A 15,321-nucleotide genomic window follows, 5' to 3' on the forward strand; every position below is an offset into this window, starting at 1 on the left:
GGGAATGGGAATGGGTTTAATTTGACGATAAACAAAACCTGCGTACAATAAGGTGCATAAAATTAATTATCAGCTGTTACTGCACTTTCAAGTGAAACGGCGCTTTTTCTTAAGTTCAAAAACAAAACGTCCGGGTGTAAATATACGGTTTATTCAACGGATTGTAGTCACATGAAAAGAGCAATTAATTGCTTCTTATCTTGACTGCCGTGAACTTTGTGCTGTTGGGAACAGAACACGTTTTCACCCCATGAGCTCCTCAGGAAGACCAGGATATTGGTCCTCTCAGACCTTGTAACAGTGACTGCTGTCTGCGCTCCGTGGCTCAGAACACCGTGATGCCACGATCCAGTCCCTCTCAGCCAAACGGCCTTGGCATCTTGAGGCCTGAAATTCCTCATGGTTTTAGCCTCAATTGTGAGTGGGGTATTGCACCATTGGCCTCAGCCCTTCACCCCAAGTTTTTATTATAAAAAAAACACAAACTATTCCATGAGCCTGAAGCTGTCTGTCAGCAACAGTATAAGACTGCAACCCATCCAGCTTTTTGCATGTTGTGCATTAGAAAATGCATTTTACTTTTTATAGTTAAAGACTCCTATCCTCTTAAGACTATCCTCCCTGCCACGTCTTCAAAGAAATTTTGTTTTAGTGTTTATTCTAACTTATAAAAAGATATTCAGGCAGGTCAACAGCGTTTTAAGTGCCACATTAGAATGCCAATTTATATCATTGCAAAAGGTTCTTTTGAAAGTAATGGAGTGCACACCTAGAACTTAAACAAGCAGAGCTCACCGTAGGGATGTCATTACAACTTTATAGTCTGTATAAAAAGCACAGCTGCCAATTCACCAAACTACACCCTTTCTCTCCCAGACAGAATAATGCTTAAAAGAGAGAAAATAACAAACACTCTTTAACGTGTTGCTTCACAGTCCGGACATAAGAAAATATTTCACATTTACACTTAATGCATTCAGGCAGATCATCACTAATGAACGTAAACATTACAAATGACGCTTACTCTCTGTCTGTTTGTGCCAGTAATCCCACAGCTGGGAAGTAAATACTTGCATATCAGATAAATTACACACTTTCGCAAATTTGGAAATGTGGTTGTTTTTTTCCAACACAAGTGTTGCTGGCAGCGCAAATTATTGTAGAAATCATTTTAACAAGGTTTACTTCAAACATACCAAAAAGGATCTCAATTTAGCATTTTCTTCTTCTTGTGATGTAACAGAAAAAAACACTTCTATAAAAGATGAATTGTATCACAGTGCACAAGACAATAAAAAATATAACTTACGGAAAGGAACAACTATCATAATGCAAATGAATGTTATTTGAAAAATGCTATGAGAAAAGAAACTCACCAAATGATATTGAACCCAGAGCCAAAAAGCATAAATCACAGTGAATTTGTCATTTAGAAAAAACACTCGTATGCAGTTAGTAGACAGTGTGAACGCTGTACGTTGCTCCATGTCACATGCACAAAGGTCATTTTTGGTCGTTGTGCAAATGCTTTTTTGCGCGAATGGCTGAATAAGAAAAAATAAGATTTACAAATAAAACCAATGGGTTCACCAGACTGCGGAGGCAAATTGAAGTAAAAGCCGTTTCATTCTGAAACCAGTTTTCTACTGAATTCCTCAAGTTTCCTTTGCCACGTGCCTGTGTGGTGCTCAATAAAAATCGACAGTAAGAGCTTACTCTTCCTTCCTCTGCCCCCCCACCCCGACCCCCCACCCAGATCCATCCAAAACATAGAAAAATTAATGCAAATTCACTCAGTGGAAAACGTGCCATGAGGTATTTTTAAGGACGGTCAAAATCACTCGTAATTTTCAATTCCTCGTCAACAAACGTTCCATAAATGAACTGTAATCAATCCAAACCGCTCACTTCATCAATAGTTTTTCCTCCATTACGCAGAAGCCCAGGTTACATCTTAAAGTCTGGCCTCTACACTGTGGTATCTAATCCAGCTCTGAGCCGCCTCGCTCTGAGCCGCCTCACTCTGAGCCGCCTCGCTCTGAGCCGCCTCGCTCTGAGCCGCCTCGCTCTGAGCCGCCTCGCTCTGAGCCTCGCTCTGAGCCGGATTGCTCTGAACTGCCTGTGAGCCGGCTCGCTCTGAGCCGCCTCGCTCTGAGCCGCCTCGCTCTGAGCCGGATCACTCTGAGCCGGATCGCTCTGAGTCGGATCGCTCTGAGCTGGATTGCTCTGAACTGCCTGTGAGCCCCCTCGCTCTGAGCCGCCTCGCTCTGAGCCGCCTCGCTCTGAGCCGCCTGTGAGCCGCCTCGCTCTGAGCCGGATTGCTCTGAACTGCCTGTGAGCCGCCTCGCTCTGAGCCGCCTCGCTCTGAGCCGCCTCGCTCTGAGCCGCCTCGCTCTGAGCCGGATCGCTCTGAGCTGCCTGTGAGCCGGATCGCTCTGAGCTGCCTGTGAGCCGGATCGCTCTGAGCCGGATCGCTCTGAGCCGCCTCGCTCTGAGCTGCCTGTGAGCCGGATCGCTCTGAGCCGCCTCGCTCTGAGCCACTCACTGCAGCAAATTCACTTTTGCCCTTGAACAGTGTTGGAAACGGTTCAAAATGGTGGAAGTTCTACCAATGGTGGGTTCCAACGGTCCCGAATTTGTTTGGTGGACGTATGAATGTGTTTGGCTTTACAGACACATTTGCTTCGTGAATGTCGAGACTTCATTACTCGCAGTTCGTCCTCACTCGACCAGGACTTATTGATTTGAGTTGGATTTCAGATTTGAAAATATAAATTTACCTGTAAACACATCTGGATTCATCAACACCAAGTGTTTGACAAGTTTAGCCTCGAGCAGAATTACTCTTCAAATAATCAGAGAATAAAAAGGACAGTGAAGGGAAAAAAGTAATTCACAGTATGCATTTTTTTCCCCCGCAAACAGGAAGTTTGGACCAAGCTAAAAGAATAATAATCACAAAAATAGCACCCACGACAAACATATTCACTTCTTAATCTGCTGAGTTGATTCAAAATGTCACAAGTCTCTCAAACTCAATGCAGCTCTCGCCCGAGTAACTATTGAACAAGTTGAAACTTGACAGATAAAAATAAAATTTCTGCAATTCACTGAAAACACCACGTAGATGCGTGGCAGTAAAATGCACTTCAACTCTGCTATTCATCACCAAAGAGCAGTGCTCGATTCGACAGGTGAATGCCATTCACACTTAATGTTTCAGTCGAATGACCCACCAACAATAAGTCTTTCCTTTCACTGGTCTGGAATCTGCACAAATGAGTTCAGCTGCAAATTCAATGATGGTCCTAAATAGGATTCACAACCAACCTCGATGCAAGGCAACAGAGGTCTACGAAACTCAGAAGAAAGTGGGTCTTCAAATAACTTTGCAAAACATCACCATATAATTCCGGGGAAACAGTAAACCGACAGAATTATAAAACGCTACAATCAACGTCACTGCACACGGTTTATGGATCACAGTTGGGGTTCAGACCAAATGAAATGGAATGATAGCCCCAGAATACTGAACGCTTTCAAAATCCTTCCATGAACACTTGTCAGGGTCAATATCTGCGCTAACTGAAATGAAACACTTTTTTAACCCAAGAGTTTCAATCGCAAAACATTTTCAGCTAAACTGAAGGGAATCTGGGAACTCGAGTAAATTTAGAAGATTGTAAGATTACCTTTCAAATCACTGACCAACATCACACACGTGACACATTGGTTCTGAAGTAAACAGAAAAAGATTTTCAGAGAGTTTTATTCCAGTCAAGTGTTGCGCTGTTACTGTTATCCGTTACTGTAAGTGTAAATCAGGTTTCCAGGTCATTGATCCACCCTGAGAAACATCCCCTCGTCCACAAGGAATGGATTCAGCCATAGCATTGGTTGCAGCGTAAATCAGCAAATCACCTCCAAAATAATTCTCATATATAAGTAAGCTTTTCAAATGTTAATCAAGAGCCGTTTGTGAGGCCAGATCTTTCAGAACTAAATGACTGACTGACCTCTGGATAGGCATTTAGCTTTTTGTGTAAGGAAATCTCTCCACTGTACCCCAACAATGTCATTTCAGAGCAGGAAACACAGAGATGGTTTTCTGTTCTGCTCAGAATCGCTTTACTGTTGGAAACAAATCCAGCAGCGGTGGTCTGAACAGGAAGAAACAGAAATAATAATAGTTGCATTTGAGCGCAACAGCGCCTTATCACCTTGTTGAGACGTCTCAAAGCGCTTTGCAGGATACACCGTCAAGTGAATTGACTATATTTTGTGGGCGAAACGTGAACAATGGATTTTGATTGTTGTCAGACGGTGGAGACACAGAAAAACATAATTCCAAAGTGGTTTGTAATGCAGTGAGGTGGGTGGGAGGGAATGAGAGGCACTGTCTAGCAAATGGACAAACTTCCCACCTATACTGAGAGGCCTGCAAACCAGTCAACAAAAAAACACTTCAAGTAGATTCATTGCAATCAGTTTCCTTTCGGTTCAGGAGAGACCTAAAAGGTCCGACTGTCAGATTCTTCAGCAATCGATCCACAACAGACCAGGGCAGAGGAGAGCTGAGGAGGACTATTCACCAGCAATTGGATTGTTTGGGGAATTTGGGTGCGTTGGTTTACAATAGCCAATAGAACTGGGGCATCAGCCTCATCGCTGCGCTAATCTTGCTCAACTTTATTCACCAATAAATCACACCAATTTTTACAAGAGGAGATTGAAAACAAATTTGTCTTCATGCCACGTGGGAGTTTGGCCAAATAAGCCAGGACTTTAATTAAAACATTTCTTTTCTACTAAAAGCTCATTTTTGCTGCCTTCAGTTTTGGACACAAATTGGCAGTGGCTGGAGTCCAACTTGGCTCAGCTGTGAAATGAGGAGATCGTATTCAGACCAGACAATGGCCACGGTTCCACAATGTAATCGTAAGCAACTTCCAGCAAAGTAGAGGCCGATGGAGGAAGAGGACATTGACACTCACGCATGGATCACGGCCAACATGATCACCACACGCTCCGCTTGGTGATGGAGCTTCCAGCAGAGGTAGACATGGATTCACTGTTGCTTCAGTGGGATTCCGAGCATAGCCAAATGTCCCCAAAGGAATCCCAAAACAAAACGAGGCTCAAGGGACAGTCAGTCTGAATGCAGTGCTATAGTCTAAGCTAAAGTCAACTCAGGAGTAACCTCGGACATCGAGTTAGATGTTACCATCATGCCATCGGTTGTCCGCTTCCTCCGTTCTTTTCCGAATGCGAATTTTTATGCAGAATTCCTTCCGCGACAGAACCCATCTCTGACCCTGAGCATCGGCTGAAAATAAATGACCTGTTCGAGGCGCGGGAGGAAAGGTGGAATGTTGTGTGACTGAACTATTTTGCCAAAACCGGTCGACTCAAAATGCTTTCTGATGGCCGTTTGCAGAATGCAGGACTTTCTCTGCGTCTTTTTTACTGGTTGAAAGTTGCAACTTATCCAAACCTGAGGAGCGAAGAGAAAAATAAAAAGCACATTCCAGAAACTTTCAACAACAAACAACAAAGAATGCATTTTGTATAGCACCCGTCCTGCGCGACAGTGATGGAGCCCGGGGAAGGGAGGAAGTGACCGAAAGCGCAGTCAAAGATTAAAGTCTTCAGTCTGGATCTAAAATAATAATATAACCCTCTGATTATACGGACAGCTGATCACATCAAGCGTATCAAACAAAATGTTTCCGACAATAAATGTATAATTCGTGTTTGGTTTTTAATCGATAAATTGAAAAAATGGCGGTTGTCAGGAAACTGCAGCTCACAACAGCACCAACCAACCCCCACAATTTCCCGCAAAGTTCCGACAAACTTGCCTGTAATTTTCCTTAAATTTATCAGTTTTCCCCCCGACATATATGGCAAATATTTCTGCGATTCTCCATTGTCCCCGTCCATATCCCTCAACAGCACGTGACATTTACACAGCGACTGTCACGCCAGACGGATCTCCCAAGACATTGGACAGTCGAGGGTTGTCACCCAAGCTGTGGCTGGAGTCAAGAGGTTGGAGGGCAATGGGGGTGGGGGGAGCGGAGTGACCGAACATGCGGTCAGAGGGAAAGTTTAAATACTGGTAGCAATTTCAGGCTGTGATGTGATTCTGGGGTTTAGATTATAGTCATAAGGCACAACATGAGGGGAGAGCGGGAGGGGTGGGACTAGGGGTGGGAGCGGGGAATGGCCTCCTTCTGTGCTGTAAGATTCTATGGTTCTGTCCTGTTCTGCTGCTTTGAAATCACCTCACGATATGGTTTCAGTAATGTTGCATTTCTCCATTAACCAATGACCAAGTTATTAACTGTTAATGCAGCTTTAACAGTGCGGGAAAATAGTGATATTGAGCTCCTTAGATTTATGGCTGAATTGATGGATCAGTAACGGCTGCCGTTGGTCATTACCTAAAGCCTTCAAGAGTTCCTCACGAACGGCAGATGTAAATTTCCGTATAAGACAGAGAGTGGTTACCACAGCAAACAATAAATTGTACGAGACGACAATATAAAAGTTGCCAAGCCAGTTAAATCTTCCGAAGTCTCCCAGCAGATCAAATCGTGTTATTCCTGGGGAAAAAAAGGTAGAAAAGTTATAACAATTCGCACTTACGTTACGCCTTTACACAGAGAGAAGTTAGAAATGTTTGGGGAAAGCAAATAAAAGATCGTCATTTCCATGTATTCTCTGGTGGATTTACAAGCACTTTCCTGCATGTTAAATCAGTACAGTAGTGAACTAAGGCTTTATACTTTTAAACAACACTTTGTCTCAGGTAGAGTCAGGTAATGGGAATACATTATACTAGAATATTAGTGGTGTCTTGTGCTGTATTACATACAATGTGTGTGTATGTAGTGTAAAGTGGATAAACTGTGTATTGTGAACATGGCAGCCAATTACACACAGTAATGTCCCATAAACAGTCATCAATTGAGTGACCAATTTTTTTTTATTCAGAGGGATTATTACCCACAGAAAGCGATGACTAACAACAGGATTCCTATTTACTGTTCGGTAAACAATGGTGTGTGTGTGTGGAGTAAGGAAACCTGCGTAAGGTTTGGCTCTGCTGGGAATCGAACCCGGGTCCTCGCTTGCGAGGCGAGTGTGAGACAATTACTCCGCTCCGGGACACTACAGATACGATACAATACACAGATACAATAGGTACGACTGCTGGCAAGAAAAGCTAAAAAGAACTATCAATTGAATGCTTCAGCTGAAGGTTGGTGTCTCTGCTAACACAGCACAGCACTGCGGTGTCAGTGTCAGCCTGGACACCGCAGTGTCAGCCAGGCCGGCAATAGGACGATCTCAGAATTTGGAAGCGTTTATTTCAGCGTCAATCTTAAAGATCGCAGAAAATAATCAGTCGTGTTAATGCTTTGGAACGGTCATCGATTTACAGCCGCATTGTATTCTGTATGTAATATGGCATCCAATTGCTCACAAGATAAATCGCAGAACATGTTAAAACGTGCAGGTTCGCTTTCAGTAGAAAACAATGTTTGGGAGCGTAAAGGTTTTACATTCATCCCAAGGTTTCCATCAAGATAATCGTTCCAGTTATCATAACCTCCAATTAAAACAACTTAAAACTTTACTGGAAAACAGCTAAATCATTGACATGATGTGAATATTTTTATTGGTTAGTTTGCAGGATGATACTGCGATTCAATTACTGATCGTAAAAAATAACAGATCTTTAAAAGAATGCTTCAAGATAGATGTCTCCCATTAAACTGAACCAACAAGGCAGGGTTGAAGTGTTTTTGCTGTTCCACCTGTTATGATGAAGAATAAAACACAAAGCTCTTCAGTGAGCAATGCGTCTACTATGTGGCCCAGGTTTATCTCTGTAAAATACTAAATAGATACGATCACTGGGACTGGAGCCAATAACTCTGTACGTGGCCAGTTAATCTGTTTACTGGGCCAGTATCGCCTGATGTCTGTCCACGTTAGATGACAATAAAAACTGGAAATAGTTTGAGATCATTCTAATGAGCACTGCAATGCACCACAGCAGTTCTGATACGTCAGGGCTTGAGACTCTGTTAGTCTGACTCCCCAGTGAAGCACTGAGGGAGCAATTCACTGTCCTATGAAAGAGCCGTTTGTTGGGTTTGGAGGGTGATGTTCGAGTCACAGGGTTGTGAGGCGCTGGGCACAGACTGACTGGAGCTTGTGCTAGTGCTGTCTTAGTGGCAACGTATAGCACAAGGATCATCTGTGATCTTCCAGCATTCGCTTTCTAACCCTGGCACTCGGTCAGATTCACACACATCAACCAGACAGCAGAGAAACAGGCCACTCGGACCAGCCAGTCCGTGCTGGTGTTTATACCCCACACAAGTCTACAGCCACTGCTCCTCCCCTCGCCCCCATCCTCCCCTCCGCCCTCCTCTCCACTCCCCCCCCCCTCCTCCCCTCTCCACCTCTCCACTCACCCCCATCTCCCCTCCCCCCTCCTCCCCTCTCTCCTCCTCCCTCCCCCTCCTCCCTCATATGGCAGTAACCTGCCAGACACGGCTTCCTCCTACGCAGTAAACCTCTGCAGCTATAACCTTCCACGATCGTACACCGTATTCCAAATGCAGACTAACTAAACTTCTACACAAGTTGAACATTACTTCCTCACTTTTACATCTCCAAGGTGACGTGCTTGGCAACAGAATGTCCGACTCGAGCCAGCCCCTGTGGCGCTCTCTAGTCCCGGTTCCTGAGCCAGGAGGGGCTGCACTATTCCAGGGCACTCGCTGCTGATGGCAGCACAGCCCGGCCTGGCTCATCAAGAAGACTTGGAAAGGCAGACCAGTCACTGGGAGCAGGGATCTGGCCCACTCACCCTACAAGCTAAAGCTCCAACGGGTAGGATAGTCCCAGAAACTTGCCAGACAGTGCTCTCAATGCCAAGCTATGTGGTTAGACTCCAGCAGTTACACCCACACATACTCTTGAGGTCCCCAAGCCTTGGCTCTTACCAACCTGTGTCTAACACTCTCTAGAATTAAATTAGCAGGAGCAGCCCCCTCCAAGCAGAGAGTGCGAATTCCATTCCAATAAATATCTTGGGAGCTTTACATACAGGTGGGTTGCATGGGACTCCGTTTGGTTTGGATACTCTTAAGGACGGAGATGAGTTCCAACAATGACAAAAAAAAGAACAAATTGCAATTAAAGAGCGTCTTTCACGTCAGTAATAATCCCTCCAAAAAAAAAAGTGGGTCACTCAATCCACGAGTGTGTGGGACGCTGCTGTGCGCAATTGGTTGCCGTGTTTCGCCCACAAGCGTACACAGTGACTACACTTTATATTCTGTGAAGCGCTTTGAGATGTCTCTACGACGTAATAATGTGCTAGATCAAATACAAGAATTATTATTGTTATAAATCTATTTTTACTGTAGCCATTTCCAAATGAAAGTTTAAACAAAGAAAACTTAAAGATTAAACCCTCTGTCTATTGGAACCTCTTTCAGATTCTTCATACTGTTTGAGAGTCTTGTTCCTAGTTCCTTACTTGATTCAATAATTCGCTTGCTTTCATTACTAAGAAGGTATGGTACAAATTAAAAGGTTATTGTTGATCCCATACAAGGTATTGCTCGATGCCAGATTTTGCCATCTAACGTTAGAAAAGATAATATTGCCTATGGAAACTGGTCTGAGGAACCCAAGTTATAAGGAAAGGTTAATTAAGTTGAGATTTTCTCCTTGGAAAAGAAAACAACAAGGTGACCTGATGGACGTTTTGAACATTATTGCAGAGATTGATTGTTGTTCTCTCCACGTCTAAAACCTTCTCCACACTGAAAAAAAATTAAGAGCGAGGCAGCTTGGAGTAACACAGAAAGTTACAGCATGAAAACGGGCCATTTGGCCAAACTAGTCTGAGCCTGTGTTTACACTCCACAGGAGCCCCAATCCCTTCTCCTACATCCTCTATTCCTTGGGTGCCATCCATCTGGACATGGAGCTTTCTCCTCTTCAGGTTTGCCCAATTTATCTAGTATCTCCTTCCTGCCCATCTCAACTGCTGTGAGTTTATTCCCTGCGTAATCTATTATCTCAGCTCTACCTCTGCCTCCAACCTCGATTCCAGGAACACCGCTGCTCTGCCGACTGCCAGCCTGTCAGACATCAATTCCCGGGTGAGTTCGAACTTTCTCCAGTTGAATGTCGACAAAGCAATGGGATTCCTGCTCAACTTTTCGCCGGCGCTTTCTCACCTCTGGCGCCAACAGCATCGGCCTGCAGCCAGGAGGCCCGGTGTCGTGATCGTCTCCCAACCGTCCTTTAAATCTCACATCCGTGTTCTGACTCACTCCGCCTTCCCCCCACTACCTGCCTCCGCCACTACCTCTCCCCTTGGGCCACCGGGACCCTAAGCACCTTCAGGCTCGACCACACTAACACACTGCCTGCCAGATCGCCCAACAATTCCTGATCCAAGCTGCAGACTATCCAGAACTCCAGAAAACACGCATCAACCTGGCTTGGCAGGTAGGATTCTCGCCTCGGGAGTCAAAGGTTTGTGGGTTCAACAATAACAACAAAATAACACGTGTAAAGCGCCTTTCACATCGTGAGGACATCCCAAGACGCTGGACAGTCAGTGTTTTGGACCCGAGCTGGGGGTCAGGGTGGAGGAGGGCAGAGGGCGGCGGGGGGGAAACAGGGAGATCAAAAGCATGGTCGAAGAGGAGGGTCGTGAGATGGGTCTTGAAGGAGGTGAGGGAGGGGGCAAGGTGGAAGGACTGCAGAATGGAGTTCCAGAGTATGGGCTCAGAGTGGCAGAAGGCCCGCCTGCCAATGTTGGAGCGGGTGAGGCGGGGTTCTTGAAGCAGACCGGAGCCCGCTGAGCGGAGGGAGCGAGCAGGATGGTAGGGGATTAGGAGGTGGCAGAGGTCGGGGGGAGCAAGACCATGGAGGGCTTTGAGGATCAGGATCTTAAACTGTATCCTCTGTGTGATGGGAAGCCAGTGGAGTCGGGCGAGGATGGGGGTGATAGGGTCGCGGAGCCTGGTGCAGGAGAGGACACGGGCTGCAGAGTTAGTTCTGGATGATCTGCGGCCTGTGGAGTTGGGGAGGCCGACAAGCAAAGAGTTTTCATAGTCGAGCCTCGATGTTATGAATCCATGTATGTCAGGACGTGGAACTTAGTCTCAAATGAGACTCCACTGCAGTGCTGGGCGGTGCCTTCAGATGAAACTTAAAACCGAGGCTGTTAAACACCTATTCCTCTATGACACGCATCTTTTAAATGTAAATCACATTGTATTTGTATTCCTAAAACAGCTTTGTTTCATCCCAACAGGAAATGCTCTCCTCGTTACTCTCGCTAGCTCCACCATCCATAAGATCCAGCTCATCCAAATCCCTGCCATCTGCATCCACACCAAACCCTGTATATTGATCTCCCCAGCCCTCGGCAGACTCCACTGGCTTCCCATCTCCCACCAGATCACGTTCAAGGTTCTCACCCTCGCTTAGAAATGACTTCATGCCCTTGGACGGGAAATCAGCAGGAACTTTGGATTTCGCACAAAGTACAAAAACTTTTTCCACAATTCTATCTGAAAAGACCACTGAAGACAATATAAAGGTGTCCAAGTGGCATTTGGATTAGACACTCGGATAATAATAAATAATAAACTTCGCCCCACCCTACCTCTGCGACCTCCTAACCCCCTACCAACCCACCCGCTCCCTCCGCTCTGGCCCCCGAACCACCCGCCCCACCGCTGGCGGGAGAGCCTTCAGCCACTCTGCCCCCAACCTCTGGAATTCCATCCCCCAGTCACTCCGCCTCACCCCCTCCTTAGCCTTCTTCAAGTCTCGCCTCAAAACCCTCCTCTTCGACCATGCCATCGGCCAACCCCCTTCCCCTCCCTTCTCCCCCCCTGACCCCAGCTCAGGTCTGAAATGCTGTCACTGTCCACCGCCTTGGGACATCCTCCCGACGTGAAAGGCGCTGTACACATGTCATCTTGTTGTTGTGGTTGATGTAGCGCCTTATCACGGCTTCGAGATTTCTCAAAGCGCTTCACAGAATATAAAGTGGATCGACGGCCCCGGGATCTGTTACTGTGAAGCGCTCTGAGAAGCCATCCGGTGTGGAGGGCGCTATATAAATCCACGTTGTTGTTGATGACTGTTTATTTTTGTGGGCGAAACTTGGCAGCCAATTGTACATAACAGTGGCCCACAAAGATGGATTGAGGCAACCATTTTTTTTTCTTTTAATTTTGTTGAAGGAATTATTACCCCCGGAAAAGCGATCTGTCAATCGACTAACAACCGGGTTCCTACTGACTGCTGGTAAGCAGAGGCCTGTGGGGTAAGGAAACTTGCCCAACGTTTCGGCCTGCCCGGGAATCGAACTTGGGGCCTCTCGCTCGCGAATAGAAGGGAATGAGGAGTACGACAAGAAGATGAGTCTGAACATTATCCACAAAAAGACACCCTTGTTGGGGAGAGAGGTCTTTTTGTGTCCTAAATATTCTGATGTACTATCACCACACCCAGGTTACCACAAACTGTGAAGTCAGCCCACTTCCTCCGTCCCACCTGAGTCAACTTCAGTCAGACTTTTTTTTAAAAAGAAATAAAGAAAAACGTCAAACATTATTCAAACATATACTGTGCTAGTTTAAATATTTGGAAAGTTTAAACATCCCTTTGTAGGTGTGCCCTGGAAAGCAAATTTCTTGAGTCACTATAGAAGTTCTGTGTTCATCTTTCTAATGACCTTTCATTAAAAAGCTGAAACTACACATCATGTTGACTATGTTTTCTAAAATTAGATATTCATGTGATTTTGATTGCAAGGCTATTTCTCCAAAATCGTGCATGCTTATTACATTTAATTTTGCCGAGCAATTTAAGTAAACAGATCCAAATTTTATTTGAAGATTTTTTTGCACAAAATACTAACCCAAATAAACCAGGTTTTGAGCAAACCAAATATTCTCTCTATCATTTTAAAAAGGAAGCACAATGAACACAGCCAGAATTGCCAAATTATCGTCAAGATTCAGTCGTGTTGCAAAAATCATCAGCAATGATGTTGGCGACCAACAGCTAGAAAACTAAGGTCAGTAAAAAGTCATCAAACACCAGCAGATACATATCTATCCTCTACACGCAAGAAACTAAAAATAGCAGTAATGACCTTGGGACATGGTGTGTCACCTGAGAGGCTCATATCATAATGTTAATGTTTCGTTAAGACAAGGGTGGCTCTTGTTTGTTCACACAAAGGGCTGAGATAAGAAAAATACCCTGCCCAGAAATGGAGAATTGATGAAGGTATTACAAGAGATGAGAGAGGGAGAGATACTGAAGGAGGGAAAGGGAGAATTTCCTACCTGCCTAAGAACAGGGAAATGAGGGCTTAAAAATAAAGACGAGCCATGATCTAATAAAATGGCAGAACATTAGTGGACTACATCTAAGCAAAGATCTTGAAGTATTTCTTGCCCTTTTCCTTGGTGGTTTGCTGGAGGTACTCAGGGTAGCAGAAGCAACCAGAGGAACTCAGTCTGTTCAGCACATGGATAGGAGACCAGATGGTTAAAACATTAAATAATGATGGGTCCTTTGGGCACCGATTAGGCTTGAGAAGCTGCTTCCCCTACCCCTGCCCTCCACCCTCCCCAATCCCACCTCCAGCTCTGGTCCCAAACTCTGACTGTCCAGCGCTTTGGGACGTCCTCCCGATGTGAAAGGCACTTTACAAGTGTAATTTTGTTGTTGTTGTAGACGTTTGCAGTTTCGCTGTCAGACTGGCTCAGTTGGCAACACTCTTCTTCTGAAGGTCAGGTTCAAGCCCCATGTTTGAACTTGGTCTCTCTCGATTGAGACACTGAGGCAGTGTTGGGGGATAGTGTGACATTTTCTGAGGTGTCATCCTTTAGATGAGACTGTAAATCAAGGCTCCCCCCTGTTCAGGTGGATGCCGTGGCATTGATTGGAAAGAAATAAAAGTTTCTCTCGGTGCCCTGGCCAACTGCGTAAAAGGAAACATTCACTTCCTGGCTGTTTGTGTTTGCTGCGTGCAAATCAGCTGACATATTTGTTGACAAATAAGTCACTGCACTTCACAGTAAAATCCTGTGAAGTGCTTTGGGGTATCTTGATGCCGCCTCAATGAGATGCTATATCAGCTGCAAGGATTATTATTATTATTATTATTATTATAAAAAACCTGTGCCTAATACTCTCCAGAATTAGGTAAGCGAGATGCGTTCCTCCGGGACAGAGTGCACATTGTATTCCAGGGAATTTATGTCGGTGGAACGCATAGAACTCGGGTCTATCTACAACACTCTTAATCGTGGTGATGGGTTTTCACGTGTGATAGACAGACACCCAGCTGACTCCAAAAACTGATCAACACCAGAAGCAAAGAAAGCTTCAGTTTCTGCAAGGCTATCTTGCAGCAAAACAATCTCTGGGTGTGGTGGCGGTGGAAGCCGGTTATCTGCAAGCACGCAAAATCGTCAAATCGTTGAACATAAAAACAGCTTAAGTGAATAGATGACCTGAGCTATCCATCAATCAGATCTAACCACATCAGTCTGTGACGTTCCAGCTTTGTAGTACTGGGTGAAGTAAATATTGTGCAAGTATTGTGTTTACTGCCCTTCACATTCACTCCTGCAGAGTATATAATAAATGTGAAGGTAGGTAAACCTACAAATAGTATTTGTGCGTGATATAAAATGGAAATTAGGCAGTAATAATAATAATACTCCTTGCATTTGATATAGCGCCTTATCATGTCGCTGAGCCGCCTTAAAGCGCTTCACAGAATATATTGCAAAGTGGATTGACTGTGTATTTTGTGGGTGAAACAGTTCTCTTTAATGTTCATTTAATGTTGGAAAAAAATAATAATAATGTGGTCACTCAATCCTGCGTCTGTTTGTGGGGACACTGCTGTGCGCAATTGGCTGCCGCGTTTTGCCCACAAAATATACAGTCAATTCACTTTACAGTATATTCCATGAAGCGCTTTGAGATGTCTTGAAGATGTGATAATCCGCTATATCAAATGCAAGGATTGTTATTTATTTTAATGTTTTTCCAGCCATGTCATTTTAGGTATTATTTTGATAATTTGTCTCAGTCGAGTAATTTTACAGCACCACCCTTCACCAGGCAATGTGAATGTTAAAGCTCAAAGACAACACAACTTTTTTTTTCCTTTGCTTACTTTTCCCAACATTTCAAAATGCCCAGAAACCTGGAACTATTCCAATCTGGGAGCAC

At 44.8% G+C, this 15,321-nt stretch overlaps 1 protein-coding gene across 1 annotated transcript in view; it reads right to left on the minus strand.

Annotated features, from left to right (window-relative positions):
• Window positions 1-4,287: 4,287 nt before the first annotated feature.
• The window catches only part of lmbr1 (limb development membrane protein 1), a 78,476-nt gene continuing 67,442 nt past the window's right edge, over window positions 4,288-15,321 (minus strand). The window contains exons 16-17 of the mRNA XM_007908324.2: window positions 6,447-6,608; window positions 4,288-5,494 (exon numbers count right to left, since the gene is read on the minus strand). Of these exons, the coding sequence (XP_007906515.1) occupies window positions 5,409-5,494; window positions 6,447-6,608 (248 nt within the window). The 3' untranslated portion in view covers window positions 4,288-5,408. The remainder of the gene's footprint in view (window positions 5,495-6,446; window positions 6,609-15,321) is intronic.

This window comes from Callorhinchus milii, unplaced genomic scaffold, assembly GCF_018977255.1.
Source record: "Callorhinchus milii isolate IMCB2004 unplaced genomic scaffold, IMCB_Cmil_1.0 Scaffold2, whole genome shotgun sequence".
Taxonomy (NCBI): domain Eukaryota; kingdom Metazoa; phylum Chordata; class Chondrichthyes; order Chimaeriformes; family Callorhinchidae; genus Callorhinchus; species Callorhinchus milii.